This window comes from Panicum virgatum, chromosome 3K (genome assembly GCF_016808335.1).
Source record: "Panicum virgatum strain AP13 chromosome 3K, P.virgatum_v5, whole genome shotgun sequence".
In the NCBI taxonomy this organism is placed as follows: Eukaryota; Viridiplantae; Streptophyta; class Magnoliopsida; order Poales; family Poaceae; genus Panicum; species Panicum virgatum.
In genome coordinates this window covers 5,649,801-5,671,300 of record NC_053138.1, presented here as the reverse complement: position 1 = coordinate 5,671,300, position 21,500 = coordinate 5,649,801, and the positions used below count along the sequence as shown (strand labels likewise).

Below are 21,500 nucleotides of genomic sequence, written 5' to 3'. Positions count from 1 at the left end.
CTAATACCGTAATTTGGAACTAAATTTTACTACCACGATGACGCCCAACTTTGTAACTCCAGAGCAAGAGAACACTTTAGCGTGCACAAGGACAAGCAATGGCAACGGACGCGCGCGACATCGCACCCGACCAAGCCTGAAGCCCCTCCTCCCGCTCGCCGTAACCGACACCCACCGTTCACTCTGGTGGATCTGCTGGCCATTGGATGATGTAGTGGCGCTAGATTCAGCAGAATTTTATTTGAAAGCTCGACTATCATTCCCCGTGCATCCCATTCCCAAGCAAAATGTCATCTTGCCATGCAGCAACCGCCATTTCACCTTCTTTCGGCTTTCCATTTGACAGGTTTATATGTACACTAGGTAGCCAGCGACTTCAATTTCTTACAGTACCGGTGGTTAAATGAAGAAACTTAATATAGTATCGGCACACTACCAACGCAAACTATTTAGGAATTCAAGTCTGCCAGTTACAGTCACCAACACTGAAAGATCATATAGTAACGCTACCGATGCAAGGCGTGGTAGCTACTCGTACTTGCTACTAGAGGCCAAAGGGACATGACACATGGTTCATAAAAAGTAGGCGAATGCAAGGCTCGCAGGAACGGCAAGCTCAAATGCTCGATTACCAATTCACTCTGTTCGCTGGGCTGTTGGATCCTCGACGGACGGTTGATATTAACCAAGGGAGGCCCTGTACTGTACACGGGCTGTTGGAATGAGGCCGAGCGCCTCGCCGCCCTGACGTCGTCCCGCTCCCGCGACGCTGCTTTGCCACTGTCTCCGCCGCCGTCCGACGAGTTCGATCCCGGCCGCACTAGATTAAGTTCAGTGCTTAGCTCCCGTCATCGTGCCCCTCTGCTTCGCCGCCAAGGGCCGACTAGAGCTTGCATGAACGCGCACGCTCCATTACCGATGAAGTAGCTCTCGTCATCCTAGCAAGCGCGGCTTCGCCGCCGCCGTTCGGCTTAACGTCAGCAGGGTTATGAACAGGAGCAAAAGGAAACTGAACTTGCGAAACCAAACCATAGCGGAATGTGCACACATACTCACATTGTACACCACAAAGAACTTTTTTTGTTTTTAGTGCTCCGTGTCCTTGATGGGCAAATCAATCTTGGGTGTTTTGGCATCATGCGTGCTCTATACTGCGATGCTGATGGTGGGCACTTCCTCTGAAGTCTGAAGAAGTCATGGAACGGAGGCATCAAAGCCTGAACACATACATGCAGACATATCTCACACTCTGACTTGAACCCAAATGTGCATTTTTTTTTGCTGTCGGTGTCAAATTACTCCACATTGTGTCAGATCCTGGATTCCTGGTTATCAAAAGGCTCTTGGAAATAACTTTGCTTCTTCATAAACTCAGCATAATGGCGATTTGCTCAAAAAAAAACTCGGCATAATGGTGATCAAGCAGCAGAAAATGTCCATACGTGTGCATATGAACTTTATTTGGTACCATTCACACATGCAACAAGCTGAATTCACCACGAAAATCAAATCAGGAAGTTAGAAAACAAGGCATACACATACGCCTTCTTAAAATATTAGTATTCAAGTGTTCTTGTAGCAAAATGTTCCAAAGCTTTTACTCAATAGCAGGTAGGGACGGTGGATATGTATATATGTGTGTGTGTACGAAACTCTAATAACATGTACGAAACTCCGGTCACTATAGACCAATAAGTTCAAGCATATACAGGAGGAACACATTAATTTTTTAAGATGTGAATATGGGTTGAAATTGCTGAAAAATGCGTGCATGATTTGCTGAAAAATGCGTGCATGATTTGTCAAAAAATTCAAAAAATAAATATATCTAAAATGCGTGCAATGGTTTTTCCTTCATAATGAATGCAATAGGTTTTTTTTTAGCAAATGAATGCAATAGGTTGAGCAGCTCTAAAATGACTTCAGGGTTTATAAGGCTTTAAGCAGCTCAAACACAATGTGGCTAACGGCCGACTGGGTCCCAGGCTCGCGCGTCTTTTTTATTTTTGTATTTTTCAAAAAAAAATTTACAAAAATATATTTTTTGTTTTAGTTTTTACAGATCTATACCCCTACCGCCCGGCAGGGGGGCGGCAGGGGGCCTACCGCCCGGCAGGGGTAGGGACCTATATGTAAATAAAAATATTTTTTTTTGCGCAGAGGTCCTTGGCGGGATCCTGCCGCCCCCCTGCCGGGCGGCAGGCCCCTTGCCGCCCCACCAGTTGGCGGCAGGGGGCCTGCCGCCCGGCAGGGGGGCGGCAGGCTCCCACCCCAAATATAAAACTCCGCTCCTTCCCTCTGCGCCCTCATTTTCTTCCCACGAGATCCAGAGAGGGGAGAGGGAGAGAGGAGGGGTGAGGGAGGTAATTCCACCGGCGAAACCCTGCCGGATTTTGGATCCAAACCGCAGGTAACCAATATTTCTCAACTATTATAGACTTGTTTCTAAAAAAATTATGAATCAGAATAGATTTAGTTTTTGGATAGTGAAATATAGAATAGTAAACTTAGAATGACAATACTTTATTATTATTGCAGCATAAGGCAATGGTTGCCTCCAATTCTGTTGGATTTTCATGGACCGAAGAAAAATCTAGTATATTTATTGAGATCATGACACGTCTTATAATCAGTAAGAAGTTGGATCCATTAGCGGATGGTACGATAGAGATGGTGTTGTCCAAATTAGTTGAGTTTAAAGATTTGATATTGTTTCGAGGTATTACAATGCAAGATTTAAAGGAACACATGCTAGAACGTCGGAAGATATATATGGGGGTATGTGAACTAGCGAATCATCCTTATGTTATTGGATTCTTACAAACTACTTGTAAGATATGGATGCGGCCAGAGGTGTATGAGATACACATTAAGGTAACTCTTATTTAGTTCTAATCACGTCCGTTATTTGTAATCCATATTTACAAAATAGTAAAATTTTTGTGTAATTATATGCTAGGATTACCCCGAGGACACGGAGTTGATTAACAAATCGATACCAAATTTACGTAAATTGGTATGTATGTTCGGTGGAATTATGCAGCAAACTAGACAAAGGAGGTGGAAAAGATCTTCATGTGATAGTTCTCGGCCTCCGCAAGAACAGATGACCGGAGTTTCGTCAAGTCATGCTGCATCACCTCGAGCACCTAGTTGTGTTAACTGGGATGACGATATGGATGACTTCATGCCCCCCAAATCATGGCCTCGAACACCTGATGTTCCTCCCCCTGTACATGAACCTAGAACCAGAAAAGAGAGAAAAGGAAAGTCGAGAGGTTCGTCAAGTAATGCTGCACCACCTACAGCACCACCATATGTCAATTGGGATGATGATTTAGATGATTTCATGACATGATCTGTAACATATGATGGACATCAGTTTTAGATTGTGATGTAAATTGTGACGGGACGACTGTACCTTTAATTGCAATACTTATATGTTTGCTATGTTTAATTGTAATGATTATATTTATGATACAATACCACATAAGATACAATGAACGAAATATAAATAGAACGTTAAACAAAATACCACATAACATATTACATTGAAGGTTTCATTCGTTACAACCAAATTCGAGACAAATACATAATATATTTAGTTTCGTACACACAAATACATTGCAAGCTGTTACGAGCACAACTAGATGCGGCGAATTCTTGTAGGTGGAGCCAATCCATCTGTCGGATTCCCAGAAGGTCCAGCCTCGGCAGCAACAGTGGGTACTGAAAGCTGTGGGCACTTCTTGTAAGTGTGACCGTCCGCTCCACACAAGTTGCAACGTTTTTTCTTCTTTCTAGCCTCGGACTCGTCCATTCCGTTCCGGATCCGACGTGTCTACCATCGGCCTATGCCCCGCTTCGTAGCTGCATCAGGGATGAGAATTGGATGGGGATTTTTTTGAGTGAATGGGCCTAGAATGCCGATGCCGTATATCTCATGACACCAAGTCTGTGCTGCGGCTTCTTTTGTGAAATATTGAGAAACATAGGACGCAGCATCTAACCCAGATACAAGTATGTGGTGTAACAATTAAACATTCCCAGTGTGTCTTGAACTTTCCCTTGTATGCATGCACTCGCCATGTACAGTCTCTATCTGCACACCTCACCTCGTATTCTTTGCTGCTAGATTTCAGTACTCTGAATTCCTTCCTTAGAGATACAGCCCAGAGCTTCACAACATCCTTCACATCCTCAATGGTACGATACTTTGCCCCTTGTATGACCTCATTCACTCTGTATTCAAACTCCGGACATCTAATATCTTGTACCACTGGATTACCAAAACCCTCTTTACGCCATTCACCTAGCACTTGGAAGCGCTCATCGTCCTCATCGTCCGATGAGTCCCCACATTGCTCTATTATTTGTGCATCCTTGTCCTCTTTCTCCATGACCTCCACAATTCCAGGTATCCGCTCGCCTTCATCTGCTAAACCTTGTGGTTCTGGTTCTGGTTCTGGAGCTTGCATGTTCTCTTCTTCTTTATCTTCTTCCATCTATTCATTGCAGTCAGACGTTGTGTGTGTTGACCCTTCACCTAAATCACCGGTTTTCTGGTGAATCTGAATTACCATTGCGAGAGGCCACCCACTTTCAAGAGATGTGTGCATGTAATGTTGTTATTCTTCCGTACTACTTATATGCGTCAACTCCCAGAAATCCCCATTAGTTTCCCAGGAAGTCAAGGTATGAACCGTAAGCAAATGGGTCTTTGGATTCACATTGAACATCCTGTGAAGACATTTCTGTATGGACTCAAAACTCCTCTCTAGGGGTTTATCTAGACTGCACTGTCTTCTTTCCAATGCTGATAGATTTACTTCATAGGAATCATGAGTAATTCTATAGAAGTCACCGTAATGAACTTGAAATGCCACTTTGCTCGACATATCTGGCCATGCAAAGACTTCATTTTAATTAATTTAATATCTACAAATATACTATGGCTTCAATTATAACCACTAATCCGAACCCTAAGTGCTTACAATAATAATAAAATACTAATCATAAAATTAAATATACAAAAAAACTGGAATGACAAAGTTGAGAAATATTGGTTACCTGTGGTTTGGATCCAAAATCCGGCAGGGCTTCGCCGATGGAATTACCTCCCTCACCCCTCCAATCTCCTTCTCCCCTCTCTGGATCTCGTGGGCAGAAAATAAGGACGCAGAGGAAAGTGGCGGAGTTTTATATTTGGGGTAAGAGTCTGCCGCCCCCCCTGCCGCCCGGCAAGAGGGCGGCAAGATTTTTTATTTACATATAGAGGCCTACCGCCCCCTGCCGCCCCCCCTGCTAGGCGGTAGGGTATAGAACTGTAGAATCTAAAACCAAAAATATATTTCTGTATTTTTTTAAAAAAATACAAAAATAAAAAAGACGCCCAGCTTGCAGCCCATTCCCCTAGCCCACCACACGCCTGCCCCACCACACCAGCGGGTTAGGCCCAGGAACATCGCTTCCTAGACGCTTGTCAGATCACGGGGCCCACAAGGCAGAGACTGCAACAACCGTCTTCGGTCCACGGACCCGGTGCGCGCGACCCACCCGCTCCGAGCTCCCTTTTGGCGCGAGATTTGGCGCCAAGCCGCCGCCTCCTTCCCGCCAAGACCACCCCCACCCGCCCGGCGGCCTACCCCTTCTTCCGGTTCTTCCTCAGACCCAAAACCCTCACCAGCGCGCCCCCACGCCGCTACGCGAGAGCCAATCGCCCGACCGGAAGTCCCAGTCCAGATCCGGAAGCTTACGGAAGGCAGCGCTACCGTCGGCGATGGAGGCGTTCGGCGGGTTCTTCGTGGACGAGAAGGCCGCGCGGGTGGAGAACATCTTCCTCGAGTTCCTCAAGCGGTAAGTCGACCGCCGCCGCCGCCGCCGCCTGCGGCGCAGCCATTTCTAGGGCTTCTTCTCTTAGGGGGGTCCATCCTGCCCGTCTGACTGACGCGTTGGGGAATCTGCAGGTTCAAGGAGTCGGATGACGCGCCGGAGCAGTTCTACGAGATGGAGATGGAGGCGATGCGGTCGCGGGAGTCCACCACCATGTACGTCGATTTCGCGCACGTCATGCGCTTCAACGACATCCTCCAGAAGGCCATCGCTGAGGAGTACCTCAGGTGGGATTGGAGTTTCTTTTCGATTTTGGTGAGGTCTGTTAGATTTGGGATCTGGGAAAGAAAAAAGCGTCAACTTTGGTTCGCTTACTCGAATTTGGGAGTGAAATTGGTCCTGATTTATGTTTGAATGGATCCCAAGCTGGAGGGGATGGGAGGGATTAGATGAGCCTTCTGGGATTTCTCAGTTAGATTAAAGTCAGGACAGGTTTGGGATGCCCCTCAAAAAGATTAAAGTCAGGACTGTCAACATATTTTGATTGGGATTTTGGAGGAAGAGGTACTAAATTGTTGTCAGCTTTCAGTAACATTCTGTGTATCTAATATTGAATTGTTTTAGTTTCTGAGTATCATCCATTACACCAATTTGTTAAAATTGTGCTAAAGTCTAGTACACACTAATCTGTGCTGTCTGTAGCCTGTCAAAACTTTGCTCTAATGGCCTCATCTATTGTATCAGGTTTGAACCATACTTAAGGAATGCGTGCAAGAGGTTTGTGTTGGAGCACCGGGCCAGTGAGAATCGGGCGCCAATCATCTCAGATGATAGTCCCAACAAGGATATTAATATTGCCTTCTACAACATCCCAATGTTGAAAAGGTAGTGCCTGCTGCCCCACGAGATGTTTTATCCACGAAGCAAGTTCTTTCTTTTTGAAATGGAAACAAAAACATGCTATTGTCTTGTGGTTCAGTATGGTTAATGCATTATTGACATGTATTTGTTCACTAAAATATTTATAAGTGCCACTGTTATACTTTACAAAAGTGAATTAAAGGGAAAGTTCACGGTTATAGTTATACTCTCATAGACTACACATGTGCTAAATTGTAAGATAGTAGGCCAAAGCTTGATTGAAATTACTGCCATTGCAGGCTGAGAGAGCTTGGGACAGCTGAAATTGGTAAGCTTACATCAGTAATGGGTGTTGTGACACGGACGAGTGAGGTGCGGCCTGAACTATTGCAAGGAACCTTCAAGTGCCTCGACTGTGGGAATATTGTGAAGAATGTGGAGCAACAGTTCAAGTACACTGAGGTTGTACCTCTGAACACCATATCCCCCTTTGTGCTTTCTCTAATGCAATGTGTCTAATGATGAGTTCTTGTACCTTCTTTACAGCCGATAATATGCGTCAATGCAACATGCCAGAACCGATCCAAATGGGCCCTTCTCCGCCAGGAGAGCAAATTCACAGATTGGCAGAGGGTGAGAATGCAGGAGACTTCAAAAGAGATACCTGCTGGTTCACTTCCTCGCTCCCTGGATGTCATCTTGCGGCATGAGATTGTTGAGAAGGCTAGAGCTGGGGACACGTAAGGAATCTTTGTTCTATTGAGCTACTTTATTGCTGCACCTTGGAATGAGTTAGTTTAATTGATATTTTTCTGTTTATTACATTTTCAGGGTTATATTTACTGGAACTGTTGTTGCGGTTCCAGATGTAATGGCACTAACTTCACCTGGTGAAAGAGCAGAATGTCGCCGGGAAGCTCCTCAGCGAAAAAATGGAGGTGTTCAGGAAGGTGTAAAGGGCCTGAAGTCCCTTGGAGTTAGGGATCTCTCTTATCGCCTTGCTTTTGTGGCAAATTCAGTGCAGGTATGAACTCTTCTGAGCAAAGAGCTCCATCTGATAATTGTAATTTTTCACTTTTTTTGTCATTACATTATATTTTATTGTAAATGTTATTAGGTGGCAGATGGCAGGAGAGAAGTGGACATCAGGGACCGGGACACAGATGGTGATGACAGTGAAAGACCGAAATTCACAGTAAGTTAAATTTGCAATCTAAAAACTACTGTTCTCTTCCGTAGAGGAAATAGAAGGGTTGTCCTTCCTGAAAACAAAAATCACAGAAATACTCCTAACTTCAATGCAAGCTTTTATCCGTGTCTTGTGATTGAAACCATCTCTCTTTGACAGGAAGAAGAGGAAGATGAGGTTGTTAGGATGAGGAACACTCCTGACTTCTTTAATAAGATAGTTGATAGCATATGTCCTACTGTCTTTGGTCATCAAGAAATTAAGAGGGCAGTCCTCCTTATGCTTTTGGGTGGTGTTCACAAGATAACACATGAAGGGATCAACCTTAGAGGTGACATCAATGTCTGTATTGTTGGTGACCCAAGCTGTGCGAAGTCTCAGTTCCTGAAGTAAGTATTGCTATCATGTGCTGTTCTTGCCATTTCTTTAATGATATTTTCTGAGGCTATGATGAACTTTTTTATACAAACTTAGTGCTTAACACATTTTTCATAAATGATAAGCATGGATTTATGGTGACAAGGAGTGGCAAAGCATGTTCCTTTTAAACGCACTAATGGATTTGTGCTAATGACTATATGTTCGTTTTTTAGTCCTTAAAAGAAGTCCCAGTAAATGATAATATGTAATATTCATGTTGTAATCTTAAAGTATTCTATGTTCCGGTTGTTTTCATTTTTTATTGAACTAGACCTATCTGATTATTTAGTGAGTTCATTCCTTCAATCATAAAATTAAAGTGTGGTTTTCAATCCAATGCCAGATATACCGCTGGTATTGTTCCAAGATCTGTTTACACATCAGGGAAGTCATCATCTGCTGCTGGTCTGACAGCAACTGTTGCTAAAGAACCAGAAACTGGTGAATTTTGTATTGAGGTACTACCAAATTTAAGCAATTATTCAATTTTTCCTCATTACAAATATTGTTAAATGTACAAAGGATGTTGAGAAGTTTGCATATGCTGGTTTGCCTAATTCTAGTAAGGATGGTAATAAGAACTAATAACCACAGTGGAAACCATTGAAAGTTGAATGCATCCTTATAAGCCTTTGGTGGCAGCAGTTCCACTAAAGTATTAGCTTCTATTAAAACATCTAAGCAATGAGCTTTATGTAATAAATGCTTAATTGAGCACCTTTTCTCATAGGAGCTGCAATGTGTATTTTATATTATTGTTTATGTCTCTTCCTGATTCTGATATGTATTATTTAATGCTTCCCCTGTTATTTCTTGCAGGCAGGTGCCCTGATGTTAGCTGATAATGGCATTTGCTGCATAGATGAATTTGATAAGATGGACATTAAGGATCAGGTAGGTTTACCAATACCTGCTATGTTTCTCTTTCTTTTCCTTGCTGAAGCTTAAGCAGTCCCTGTTCCATACATTCATTTCAGGTTGCTATACATGAAGCAATGGAACAGCAAACCATTAGCATAACAAAGGCAGGAATACAGGCCACCTTGAATGCACGAACTTCAATTTTAGCTGCAGCAAATCCGACAGGAGGGCGTTATGACAAGTCGAAACCACTTAAGGTACATTAAGAGTACAAGTTATCTTTCATCTCGTGCTCTTTCAAACTTTTTACGTGCATATCTGAGCATTATGATGTGAAAACTATAGAAGTTATTAAAATCTAATTCTTTTCATTTGTTGCAATATCTTACAGTACAATGTGGCGTTGCCCCCAGCTATTCTTTCGAGATTTGATCTGGTGTACATCATGATTGATGAACCTGATGAAAACACAGACTACCACATTGCTCATCACATTGTAAGAGTCCATCAGAAACGTGAAGAAGCACTGACCCCTGCATTTAGCACTGCAGAACTGAAGCGATATATTGCGTTTGCGAAGTCTTTGAAACCTCAGGTTTGCCTCGTTACTGCTCTTGGAAAATGGACTTTAACTTCTTGTCAGCTTACGGTTATCTCTTTATTTCATTGCAGCTGAGTTCAGAAGCAAAGAAGGTTTTGGTGGAGTCATATGTTACCCTTCGTAGAGGTGACAGTACTCCTGGAACCAGGGTTGCTTACAGGATGACAGTAAGGCAATTGGAAGCATTGATTAGGCTATCAGAAGCTATTGCTCGAAGCCACTTAGAAAGAACTGTAAGTATAATAATTCACTTGCAATTTCTGGGTCATGTTTTCTTTACCACTGCTCTATTTGCTCTGATGGAATAAACTGTAATCATTTGCACTATCATTGACGGTGTGATCAACTTATATTTGGTCAACATGCTCCTTACAGTGTGTTTTGTCCATTTCCATGATTGTGGTGAATAACTTAATTTGGTATTGAAATATTTTAGGTTCTCCCAGCTCATGTCCGACTGGCAGTTAAATTGCTTAAGACGTCCATCATCAGGTGAGTTTGTTGAGTTATTGGCCTTCTTTTATGAAATTGGTATGTGGATAGTGATGTTGCTGGTGCTGAAGCTTATTGATTTTGTGTAGCGTTGAATCAAGTGAAGTTGATCTCTCTGAGTTCCAAGATGCTGAAGACGGAACAAATGTACCTTCTGATAATGAGGCTGGACAGCCAGCTAAAGCAGATGCTACTCCTCAACAAGAGGGCGCAGGTGGGTTCCAAATTTTAAAAAACTTGAGATGAATGTCTTCTGTATTAGTTCGCTTCTAACCATTTTGTTATTTCTCTATATTAAAATTATAGAAAATGACCAAGCAGCAGATAATGGTAAGAAGAAATTGGTAATAACTGAAGAATACTTCCAGAGAGTTACTCAAGCGTTGGTTATGAGACTACGGCAGCATGAAGAGTCCGTCATGAAAGATGGTGCGTCGATTTGGATTACTTGTCATATACATCTTTATTATGACTCAGCCCTGCTCATGTATCTTTATTCTAGCAACATCCTGCCCAAAATTTATCCTTAGTTGCTTAAGATAACAAGTATGACAAACTAATGACCCAGAAACAGAGATGCATCTTCCCTTTTTATTCTGGGATTGCACCCAGTGGAAAAGCAGTTTGAACAAACTAAGTCTCTGGTGGACTCTAGGTAAATTAAACAAATGTTTTGCAACTTGCACACGATAATAATAATAATAATATATTGAGTACCATCCTTTTCTTAGGGACTATAATGATTCGATGACATGAATGTTATTTACAAGTACTGAACACAACCTTCCACATTTTCTCAACTCTTGCTTGTATCAGCATGTTTCTTTGTGCTGCGGGATTCAAGGTATCTGCCATGTTTTGATGTTTGCTTATTCAACCATCGTGATGCAGGAGATGGTCTTGCTGGCATGAAGCAAGGGGATCTTATCATTTGGTATGTTGAGCAGCAGAATGCCAAAGGCGCGTACAGTTCCACTGCAGAGGTGAAGGAAGAAGTGAAATGCATCAAAGCCATTATAGAGGTGAGTCCGGCTGCACTGGAGCAAAACAACACCAAAGCAGCATGAGCATGGCTTTACTGTCTTAGCATGTTGCTGAACCTTTTGATATGTGCATATGCAGAGGCTTATACAGCGGGAAGGCCACCTTATAGTCATAGACGAAGGCACAGCGGCTGCCGCCGAGGACGGTGCTGGTGCGCGAAGAACATCCGAGAGCAGAATATTGGCAGTTAACCCGAATTACGTTATTGATTAGCAGCAGCCTGAAACCATGCCGCTAACACGGGTCACTTGATGTGGTTAACCAATAGTAATGAGCTCCCCGTGCCATGATGCTCTGGCACTGTTGTACCATCTCTGACTGGCTCTTTGCAACGGAGCGCATGTTCTCCGAAACTGCATAATTAGTTTCTTGTTTCTAGGTTTGTTTAGTGAGGTGTGATAACTAGTGTACCTCTGTAATTTTTGACCCGGTGGCCATTGTGGAGACAAAGAGAAGCAGCTTGTAAATCATTGGTTATACTGAAACCACTAATTTGGTTTTCCATGTACGCCCTTTCTGGATTAAGTTAAATTGGAACCGAGTGCTGCTCTGCTTATGAGCATTGATTTCTTCTCAACATATGCCACAGCTGTGCTGATTAGCCAACAACAGTGTCAAAGGAATCCGTCTATTTTGCAAGTATTTTTGCATGTGTTTTATGTTTTGAGTAGGCATATTTGTTGAAATTTAATGAAACATTTTTTTGGCGAAAATTTAATGAAACATAATGCGTAAAGTGGACACTGTTCGCAGTTTATGCTGATCGATTTTACGGGCGTAAACACATGGCGGCCAGCCGTGTTTGTTTAAACTTTAAACAGCTCATTACACAGCTGCTCAGTCGGGCAGCGGCTGGGGATTAAAAAAAAAGGATCCCTAAAAAAAGTATTTGGGCTACGGAAGTGGGACCCACGTGCCAGTGCCGCCGCAACCGCAACCCCGTCTTCCAGTACCGAACCGCGCGGCTGCAGAACTTCCGCGCCGACTCCGCCCGCCGCCGCGATGTCGTGCTGGGCCGCGGGCCGCCGCTCGTCGGCGGAGAACGCCGGCTCGGGGGGCGCCAGTAAGACGGTGGCGGCGCGGGCCGGGAAGCGCCTCGCCCTCGGGGACCTCACCAACGTCTTCCGCGGCCGCGGGTGGTCGTCTGGCTCCGCGCCCGAGGCGGTACGGCTCCTCCTTGCGCGCTGCAAACGATCGGGGCGGCGCGTCCCCCCTAATCGATTTTCGTTCCGGGAGCGGAGCGGGCGGAGCTCGGGTTGTCGATGGTTTGAGTAGAGGGGGTGGCGCGTAGGAATTTACCGCTGGTTCTGGTGCACGCCGCATTTGAAATTGAGCATTTGGGCTAGTTGGTTCGAGCAATTTGGTTCGGCATTTCTAGGGTTTCTGCCATTTTGCTCTGCCCCTCTTCTCGACCGAAACGATACGACTGTCTGATTACTGGTTATCTAATGGCTCGTGTTAATTGCGCGCTTGATCGATCAATTAAACAACATTCGCTGAGAGAGATTGATTTTCCTTTTTTTTTCGCTGGTTCCGTTCCACTGGTCTTATGCAATATCGGGATTTTCTGGTGTCGTCCGAGGTATTTTGCTGCTTCTGGAATTCAGTCGCAATGTGCACTGTTAGGTTTTCTGAAGTTTTTGGCAGGTTGGGGGTTTTACATCGCCGGCATGTTTTTTCATTGTCACGTGCTCAGTTCCCAATCTTCCATTGGTAATGTGTTCCTTTAGGAAAGTTTATGTGCTTATCAGCTTATGTAATATCTGTTTCACCATTTTCATTGTTTCAAGTGAACCTGTTCAACACACGTTTATGTTTCCTCTTACTAGTTTCTACTGCAGAAATCGAGTTCAACCAAACCAGTTGATGTGAAGAATAAGGGATCCTTTGCAAGCCTGCGCAATGTGAACACGGGTCAAGGTTCTATCAGGAAACAGACCTCTGACCAATTTGATTGGACGGTATCACACCATGAGAGTGTCCCTCAGAAGGAGAATGCCTCTTTCCCTTTTGTGCCTAACGTTGTACCAACAGGTAGCAACTCACCTGGCCTTATGGATGATTCAGTCTCCATGGAGGACGCTATGTCAACATGCAACTCAATAGAAAGCTCCAATCCTGAGTTCCTTGATGACGAGGACTCCTCACTGGCAGCTTCTTTGCATTGTCGGGCCGATGATAAGCTTCATATCTCAGATAGTAAGGAAGTTGCAGGTTTGTTCACTTGTAAAAATTGAGGTTGTTCTGGATTGCTTTTTGTGCATTGCGTCAACATTTTAAACTTACATAGTTTGGTTATTGCTTCAGCATTCAACTGGAGGAAACATAGTCCCATCTCTATGAAATCTGAAAATATCTCTGACCTCGACAACAACTATGAGGATCCACAACATTGTGCAACTCTTGCCTATGAAATTTATGAGAACTTGAGAGAGGCTGAGGTGATGGATTCTTGCTGATGCTCTTACTTATGATGTATATGTGTATGCTGAGCCAAGTAACAACTGGACCATGAACATCAAGTAAATCCTGAAAATTGAATAGACACTGTTTTGTGCTCAAGTTGTTAAATTAGTTGGAATGAATGCATGAAAAGAATTCAAGTGGTAGCATTTTTCATGTTCATTGGTTCTGAACGAAAAGCATACAATTCTTAGTGTTCTAGAAAGTGTGAGGAGGTTCTAGGTGGTTAACTGTTAATTTACTCACATCTCTATAAATTTCTGGATTGCCTAATCATTATAGTTTGTGTAACTCCACATTCCATTTAGCAGTTCCTTGACGTAAAAGCTGTGTTGCAGAACATTACAGTGTCTGTACATAATATCACACATTGATGAAGCCTGTGTTTGGTTGCTCCTAGCTGCCCATTGCCCCATTTACTTGCTCCCCACATTTATTCTGTTGTGTTGTGATTTTTTATTTCTTGCAGACTAGGAACATGCCTTCAACAAATTTTGTGGAAACCACTCAGACAGATTTCTATAGATGAAAGTTCGTTCCCACGGCGCAAGGGAAGGCCGTCCACGTCGGTAAAAACGACTTCTACCGTCAGATGGTAAATCAACCACCTGTATTCATCCCACTTGCGATGTTACTGTAGCAGTAAATATCTCCACTTCGAGAGCTTTCTTCGACAGCCTCGTTTTGCTCAGATCCGGCCGCCTCAGTCTCCACCCCACGCGGCCACGCCCGTCGCCTGCTCTGATCCGCCTCCGTTCCGGCCGCCCCCACTCCGCCGCTGTCGCTATCTGCTCTGCGCCCCGTCTCCTCGCTCGCGGCCGGCCAAGCGGCGACCCGCGGCCGTCGCTCCCCTCACGCGGCCATAACAGCGTCGTTGCCACCCGCCCGCGGTCGGTCCGGCAAGGCGGCGCATGCGACCGTCCCGGCGCCAACGCTCTTCGCCCAAGGCCGGTCCGATCCTCCGGCGCCAACGCGGCCTGCCCTGCACTCCATCTCCTCACACACGGCCGGCAAGGCGAGGGCCGTCGCTCCCCGCCTGGGGGCTGACGGGCACCCTCCTCACGCTGGGCGCCAGCATGCCCCCAAGAGCCCTGTCCGCCATGGCCTCTGTCGCGCGGCTCTCCCTGCCGTGCCGCCTCCCTGCACCCCTGCCCCCCCCCGGCCGCTGCGCTTCGCCGCTCACCCTACGCCGCCGCCGCAGCGCCGATGCGCCCCTATGCCCTCCACAGCCGGTGGAGGTCTCACGCCGCCGAGGGCGAGGCGCAGGACCAGGTCTAGCAGCTGCAGAACGATGCTCCCATATTGCAGCATCATCGAGCGCAAGCAGAAGAAGACCATCGACGAGATGGAGCAGGAGTTCCTCCAGGTGCGCCCCAAACCCGCCTCGACCCCTCATTTTTCCCCCTTTTACTTATACCTGGTGGTGAATTAAATTGAATTGAATCGATGTATTTGCTGCTCGTGGCGTTTTGGTGTTCTACTACGACAAGAAGGCCATCATGTCCAACGAGGAGTTGGATAACCTCAAAGAGGAGCTCATGTGGGAAGGCAGCAGCGTTGTCATGCTAAGTAATAACCGCGTTCATGTAAGCCCATCCTAATTTTGTCCGTGTCTGACGCGTGGTAATGATTTGGTCAGGCTAATTTTACTAATCAATATTCCTTTGTTTTTTGGTTAGGCCCGGATGAGCAAAGGCTTTTGCAAGCCACCATGGCAAATATCGCTGGCAACCCCATCATGACGGATACTGCTGAATACGATGCCCTCAAGTTCAGATTAATAGTTAGATCTAGCTGCCCTATTAATCTTTTATTTTAGTAGTACAGTCAAAGTGAGATGTTATTTGAAACACTTTTAATACTATTTTGTCACCACCCGCCAAATCTTTTTGCAAGAACTCGGGCTGTAATAGATTCTAGATGATCTTTGATTTAAGTAAGACTGAGGCTGGCTTGAGCCCTAAACCTCTAAAAAAATGTTTCTGAAAGTGTCAAAATGGTTCACTGTAATTCTTAGCTCGTACCAACCAATATTACTGCTTGACTAAGGATAGTTGGTCTCCATTTCTCAAGTTTATGACTAGAATAGCTACAAAGCAATAGGCAAAAATATTCGATGGAAGAAACTCAATGGAATCCTGAAAACCCCATGTTTGCATGTTTTGAAACATTCTAAATAAAAATATGGTCATGATTTTTCGAAGAGCTAGAGAAGTTGGCTCAGTTGAAGGTATTGGCTGCACTGGCACTCTGAAGTTCTTTTTTTTAAAAAAAAACTTGAACACATATGCATTCCTTATGTTTTTCTTAGTATGTACAACTAAAAAAAAAAGTAATTCTACTATCTTCTAATTCTAGTCAGAGCTAGCTAATTGTAATCAGAGCAGTCCTACAAGGATCCTACTAGCCCCAATATGCACTTCTAGCTAATTATTTCCAGTAAGAGCAATTTTACTGTGATCCTATTAAGGCATGATGAAGTTTTCCTAATTCCTCGATGGAGCCGAGCAGAGGCAGAGCAGCTGAGCAGCGCAGTCGATTTGTTTGGCGTCATCCAATGTTTTATTTTCCTCTTTTTTACTGGTTTCCCATAGTATTCATTCGCAAGGATTTTCCTAACTGAGATTCACATTTGTCTCTTCGTTTTACAGGTTCTACATTTAATTTTGTTTCATCCATTTTCATTTTCATTTTCTGCTTACTTGGGTTACCTGTAGTTCGAATCAAACTATAAGGAAGTGCTACTCACATTAATTTGCCCCTTTTAGTTTTCTTGACTTCTTGATCGACCTTGCAGATCTAAGGAAGTGCTGATAATGGATATGTGCTTGCCAAGCTACTGACAGTTTTGAAGCATCTAAGCAAACAGGTCTCCTACCTGGTCCATTGGATTCTTACTACTGGTAGCCTGTCTGATAAACTGTTGTTGAATATCTCCAAGCTCATGAAGTATTGAACTGAAACTTCAAAATGAAAAATAGTATTCGTATGTCCAAAAATAATCGAATAATCTGTTGCTATGTCCACCTTATATCAGTTATGTAATATACTCACATATACATGTTCCGTTTCCACTTTGTCTTAATGGAACTTTTTTCTATGTCTTATGTTCAACTTAAGTTAAAAGGATTCAGAACCTTAATCAGAGTCTGGGTAACCTTCAATTATCAATGCATGTGGCATTGTGTGGAGTTACTTCGTACAACCATTTTTCTATACAAATTTTGTTATAGGCAAAATGATAGACCTTTTTAAGTCAGGGAACATGACATGGACCTTGACTGGTGAGGTAGCAACTGAAATATCACTGAATGAAAACCACTTTTTAGCAATCCTATTGAAATTTACACACCTGAGTGGATTGTGACCAATTTGAAAATTGTATGACAGAAAAATTCCTTTTGATAAATGCATCTACATGTTGTTGATTGTTGTTCTACCATAGGCTCTAATAGGCTGAAGCAAATTTCATATACGAAAGAAAGGCCCCAGCTCTTACATACACAGTAGTTCCTTATCCAAAGTAGTTCCAAAAGTCTAAAAACAGTAACTCTAGAATGTGGACTCATTATTTCCCATTTTGGTGCAGGTTCACAGCAGATTCTTCATTGATATGGACTATTGGATTATAACTAACAAATGGAATACTGTGAAGTTTGTGCACTTCATCCTTCACATCGCAGATGGTAAAGTAGATAAGTTTCCCCGTCCCATCTTTTCATTACTTTGGAAGCAATAACAGACTATTATTTTTCGTTATATGCTATTTAATTTAGTTTAGAACACAGTTACGCTGGAACAACTTTGAACTGTTTATGAATCACCTTTTAAAAAAAAATTTGCTAACGGTAGTCAAAGCATATACGAGCACGTATACATGCTGTTAATTAGCACTCTCTTGGGCATGTATGGCCTTCTTTATATTTGCAGAACTTGACATCTGTGTACATTGACATCTGTGTACACCTTCGGTTTCTTCATAGCATATTTCTGCTCTACTTTTGTATTAAAGCTGCCTTCAAATCTTTTTAATACTATGTTTGACAATGCAGAATGCTTCCAAGGATTTTTTTTCAGCTAAGGACCTGGACAAGAATGTGGCTCCTCACTTCCAGAAAGCTGACAAATTTTATGATGCCCTTGCCAGACAGCTGGTCAGTCAAGGACGTGCGTTAGATGTTTCCACATATGCTCTTGATCAGATTTGTATGATACATTGTTTAGGAATTTATGCTTGCTCGGTTTTCATACCTTCATTAGTTTTTTATTTGTCATGCAAACAAAGCAAGTAAGGTCACGACACCATCCATCAGGAGCTGGTGATAGCAGGGTTGGTAAGCCGCAAATAAACATCAGCCAAGAACAATTAGCCAAAATAATATTTGCAAATTAGTAGACGTACATGTACAGTTTTCCCCTGCTTAGTCTCCTAATTTTGCCATAGATCCCTATGTTTCTAGGATTATGTTCATGAAGTTACTTTTCGTACAGCCAGTAGCTTATGTTCAGAACTTGAAACATATTTGAGACTACATGCTTGCAAGGGTGCTAGATTTAGACACAGGCACATATACAAATGCTGATTTTGTTTGCGTCTTCAAATGCAGCACATAATAACCAGATTTGTTTAGAGGCAGTAGTTATTTCCATTTGCATTAATTCAAAATAATGTTGCTTCTTCCAACACCCTATTTTTAGTTAGACCCTGCTACTTTTCAATATTAATCCACTGCAACTCTCTGTTACCAAAAGTAACTAGAATATTTTCTCATTGTTACTGTTCAATTCATCCAAAACCTATTGCTAATTTATCGTTTACATGTTGCTGATGATTTTGATAAGAACCACATGTCCACAAATATGGAGGGACAAAATCATCAAACTTAAGTTTGACCGCCACCCAGCCCCTTATCACCCATTGTATATTGAATTGCTAAACCTATACTGCCCTGTGCCAAAAAAAAAACCTATTAATTCTCATCTCTATTACTGTGTTCAACACCTCACAGTTCCATGTTGGAGAAACTTCTGAAGATCGTATTGGAAGTGATAGATCAAAATACTCTGCATCATACATACTTTTATAGGTCGCAGATACTTCAATGCTTTCTTTTCTTGCCATCACAGAGCAAAAGTATCTTGAGGGCATGGTTAATCCTCCTAGAATTGATACGTAATATGTTTACCTCTGCTGGTACGTCATGAAACACTATTTGGATCCGACGTCTCCAAATCCTACCATGTACATTTTTCAAAAAAATACACTAACAACATCCTTTTACATGCTTTCCAGCTGCATAAATATCAAGCTATTTCAGGAACCAAATATGGCACCCATTACAGCCATGTCCTGAGAATATATCAACCCTAGCTGATGACTTGTGCATCTGTGAAGCGCTTATTATTTTGCCAAGAATCAGGTATTACTAAGCAATCTAGCTGCGTGCTGCATGAAACCAACTTAGCGTCCAACAGTGTCCAAGCTCTTACCAATGAACACTACTTTATGATGTAACAGCTAATGTATTTACGTCTCTTATTAACTGCGCCTTTAGAGTGCCTGTTCCAATGACATGCGTGTTGTATCACCCCTTATTACGGTTATGAGATCATCACCGTCTTTTACTCAACTCCGATGTTTACGTAACGTCTTGCACTCTTCTTACTGAGAATTTTAAGCACTTGCGCCTTACTGGTGATCATTGTTCCTACGCCTCCACTTTTTTCCAGGTGATTTACTGCCCTCTCTAAGCCCACACCAGAGAATCAGTTCTCTATACAGAGACCAAAATCCCGATTAATCTCGCCAACCAGTCAAAATTGATGCAGATGTGTTGACACAATATGTGAATACACATGATCCACGAGCGCGCGCGATAGCGCGCGTCATGCACTAGTATGAGCACAACCATGAGGGCAGTGTTAATAGATTGGCTTGTAGAAGTAAGCATTTCCACTTAACAAGGAAAACATATTTCTCAGTTAAATGAACAAATAATTACCCTGTTGTTTTTTGTTACATTCTTGCATTTTATCAATTCAGGTCACAGAAGAATATCGTCTTGTTCCTGAAACCTTATACCTCACTGTCAATTGCATTGACCGTTATCTTTCTGTCAAAGAGATCAATCGGAACAGACTACAATTGCTTGGTGTTGCCTGCTTATAGCTGCGTAAGATACAAATAGTTTATTTTAGCCTATTTCTATTTTATATTTTTATTCTATGCTCTGTTTCTGACACTATGCTGCTAATATGGTGAAATTTCAGGAAGTATGAAGAAATTTGCCCACCCCAAGTAGAAGAGCTCTGCTATATTACTGACGTCTCATACACTAAGGAAGAGGTCCACGGCTCAGTTCATTCCTTTCTTTTTTCTTATTTTTTTCTTAGTTTCATCTTCTAACACATAGTTAAACAGGTTTTGCAAATGGAAGCTTCTGTCCTGAATTACTTGAAGTTTGAGATGACGGTACCTACACCAAAATGTTTTCTAAGGTAGTATCCTTTGTTTGTAATACTTACCAGGCCTGTACTCACTGATACTAAATCTTTTGTTCTTTTTTACTAAAGGAGATTTGTATGTACTGCTCAAGTGTTTGACGAGGTACTTCTATTTCTTCATTGTTTTGCAGTTCCTGCCAATTCTATGTGCTGACTCAACGGTTGAAACCTTTTTCTTTCTGCAGGACTCAACTCTGCATCTTGAGTTCTTAGCCAACTACATCTGTGAGCTGTCACTTCTTGAGTATAGTTTGCTTTGCTATCTACCTTCATTGGTAGCTGCCTCTTCTGTTTTTTTGGCAAGGTTTATCCTTAAACCAACAAAGAACCCTTGGGTATGTGCTGCCAACCTTCTACATCTTATCTTTTACGAATCTTCAGTGGAAAACTGAATGTTTGCGTTAGCTAACATTTGCATCCATGTTTAATCGAAAGCAGAATTCCTCGCTTTCTTACTACACGCGGTACACACCATCTGAGTTGCGTGTTTGTGTAAGGGTACTACACCGGCTCTTCCGTTTTGGCCCTGGAAGAGATCTTCCTGCAATCAGAGGAAAGTACAGTCAACATAAAGTGAGTGTTTCCATCTTAAGGTGGTTACTGATTAGAATTATTTACTCTATTTAATTTCCTACTCTGATGCTAAATGCTCTACCCTCTTTCTGCTCTCAGTACAAATTTGTAGGAAAAAAGTACTGCCCACCATCAATCCCCACTGACTTCTTCCAGAATGCGACCAGTTAGAAGATGATCTCTACTTCTAGTTATTCACTGAAACCTTTATGTGGCTCTTTGTGCGAGTTCGTTCTGTACAGATTGCTGTGCATGCAAGGCATGCGCGTGGCCTTGTGTTTAGCTGATTGATAGGTGTACATAACTGTAGGTGGAACAGGTGCAGCTATGTTCAGTTTCATGTGGCAATGTTGTGGTTTCTTCTGACATCGTCTAGTACTCAAATGATGTGCTCTTCTTTTCCCACTTTGTAGAGTTGTATCCATATTGTACGTTTGCCAAACTTGTATCATATGGTTCTGGACCTTGCTCATAGCAAAGATAGATAGTTTAGCTAAAGATAAAGTGGTACTCGTTGCTATCTTTGGTTATTATGTGGATTGTTTTTCCAACGTTCTGGCCTGGAAGCTCACAAATGTATCATCCAGTTTAGCACAGTAGAGTTCGAATCAATTTTTCATCATGTAAATACTGTAAAAAGAAACCAATCAGCATACGTTC

At 42.8% G+C, this 21,500-nt stretch overlaps 1 protein-coding gene, 1 long non-coding RNA gene and 1 pseudogene across 9 annotated transcripts; all 3 read left to right on the top strand.

The window, feature by feature from the left end:
• The first annotated feature begins 5,635 nt into the window (after positions 1-5,635).
• Positions 5,636-11,866, top strand: LOC120697057 (DNA replication licensing factor MCM6). Its single transcript, XM_039980184.1, has 18 exons — positions 5,636-5,856; positions 5,967-6,119; positions 6,577-6,717; positions 6,993-7,155; positions 7,240-7,433; positions 7,525-7,717; positions 7,811-7,888; positions 8,042-8,271; positions 8,646-8,760; positions 9,122-9,196; positions 9,280-9,420; positions 9,555-9,758; positions 9,836-9,997; positions 10,201-10,256; positions 10,346-10,470; positions 10,563-10,685; positions 11,148-11,278; positions 11,379-11,866. Exons 1-18 carry the CDS (start codon positions 5,780-5,782, stop codon positions 11,511-11,513), a joined length of 2,496 nt encoding a protein of 831 aa, XP_039836118.1. The 5' UTR covers positions 5,636-5,779; the 3' UTR covers positions 11,514-11,866.
• A 346-nt stretch (positions 11,867-12,212) lies between these two features.
• On the top strand, positions 12,213-21,391 carry LOC120697058 (annotated as a pseudogene).
• Positions 14,302-19,310, top strand: LOC120697059. Of its 8 annotated transcripts, XR_005684353.1 has the most exons (7): positions 14,307-15,129; positions 15,257-15,349; positions 15,443-16,666; positions 17,353-17,449; positions 17,816-17,917; positions 18,891-18,957; positions 19,057-19,310. It is a non-coding gene; the product is annotated as an uncharacterized LOC120697059 (long non-coding RNA). The 8 variants fall into 8 exon arrangements; XR_005684354.1 differs by having other exon boundaries at positions 14,302-15,129; positions 15,443-15,546; positions 16,561-16,666; positions 17,816-19,302; XR_005684355.1 differs by having other exon boundaries at positions 14,304-15,129; positions 15,443-15,546; positions 16,561-16,632; positions 17,816-19,302.
• Positions 21,392-21,500: the final 109 nt, after the last annotated feature.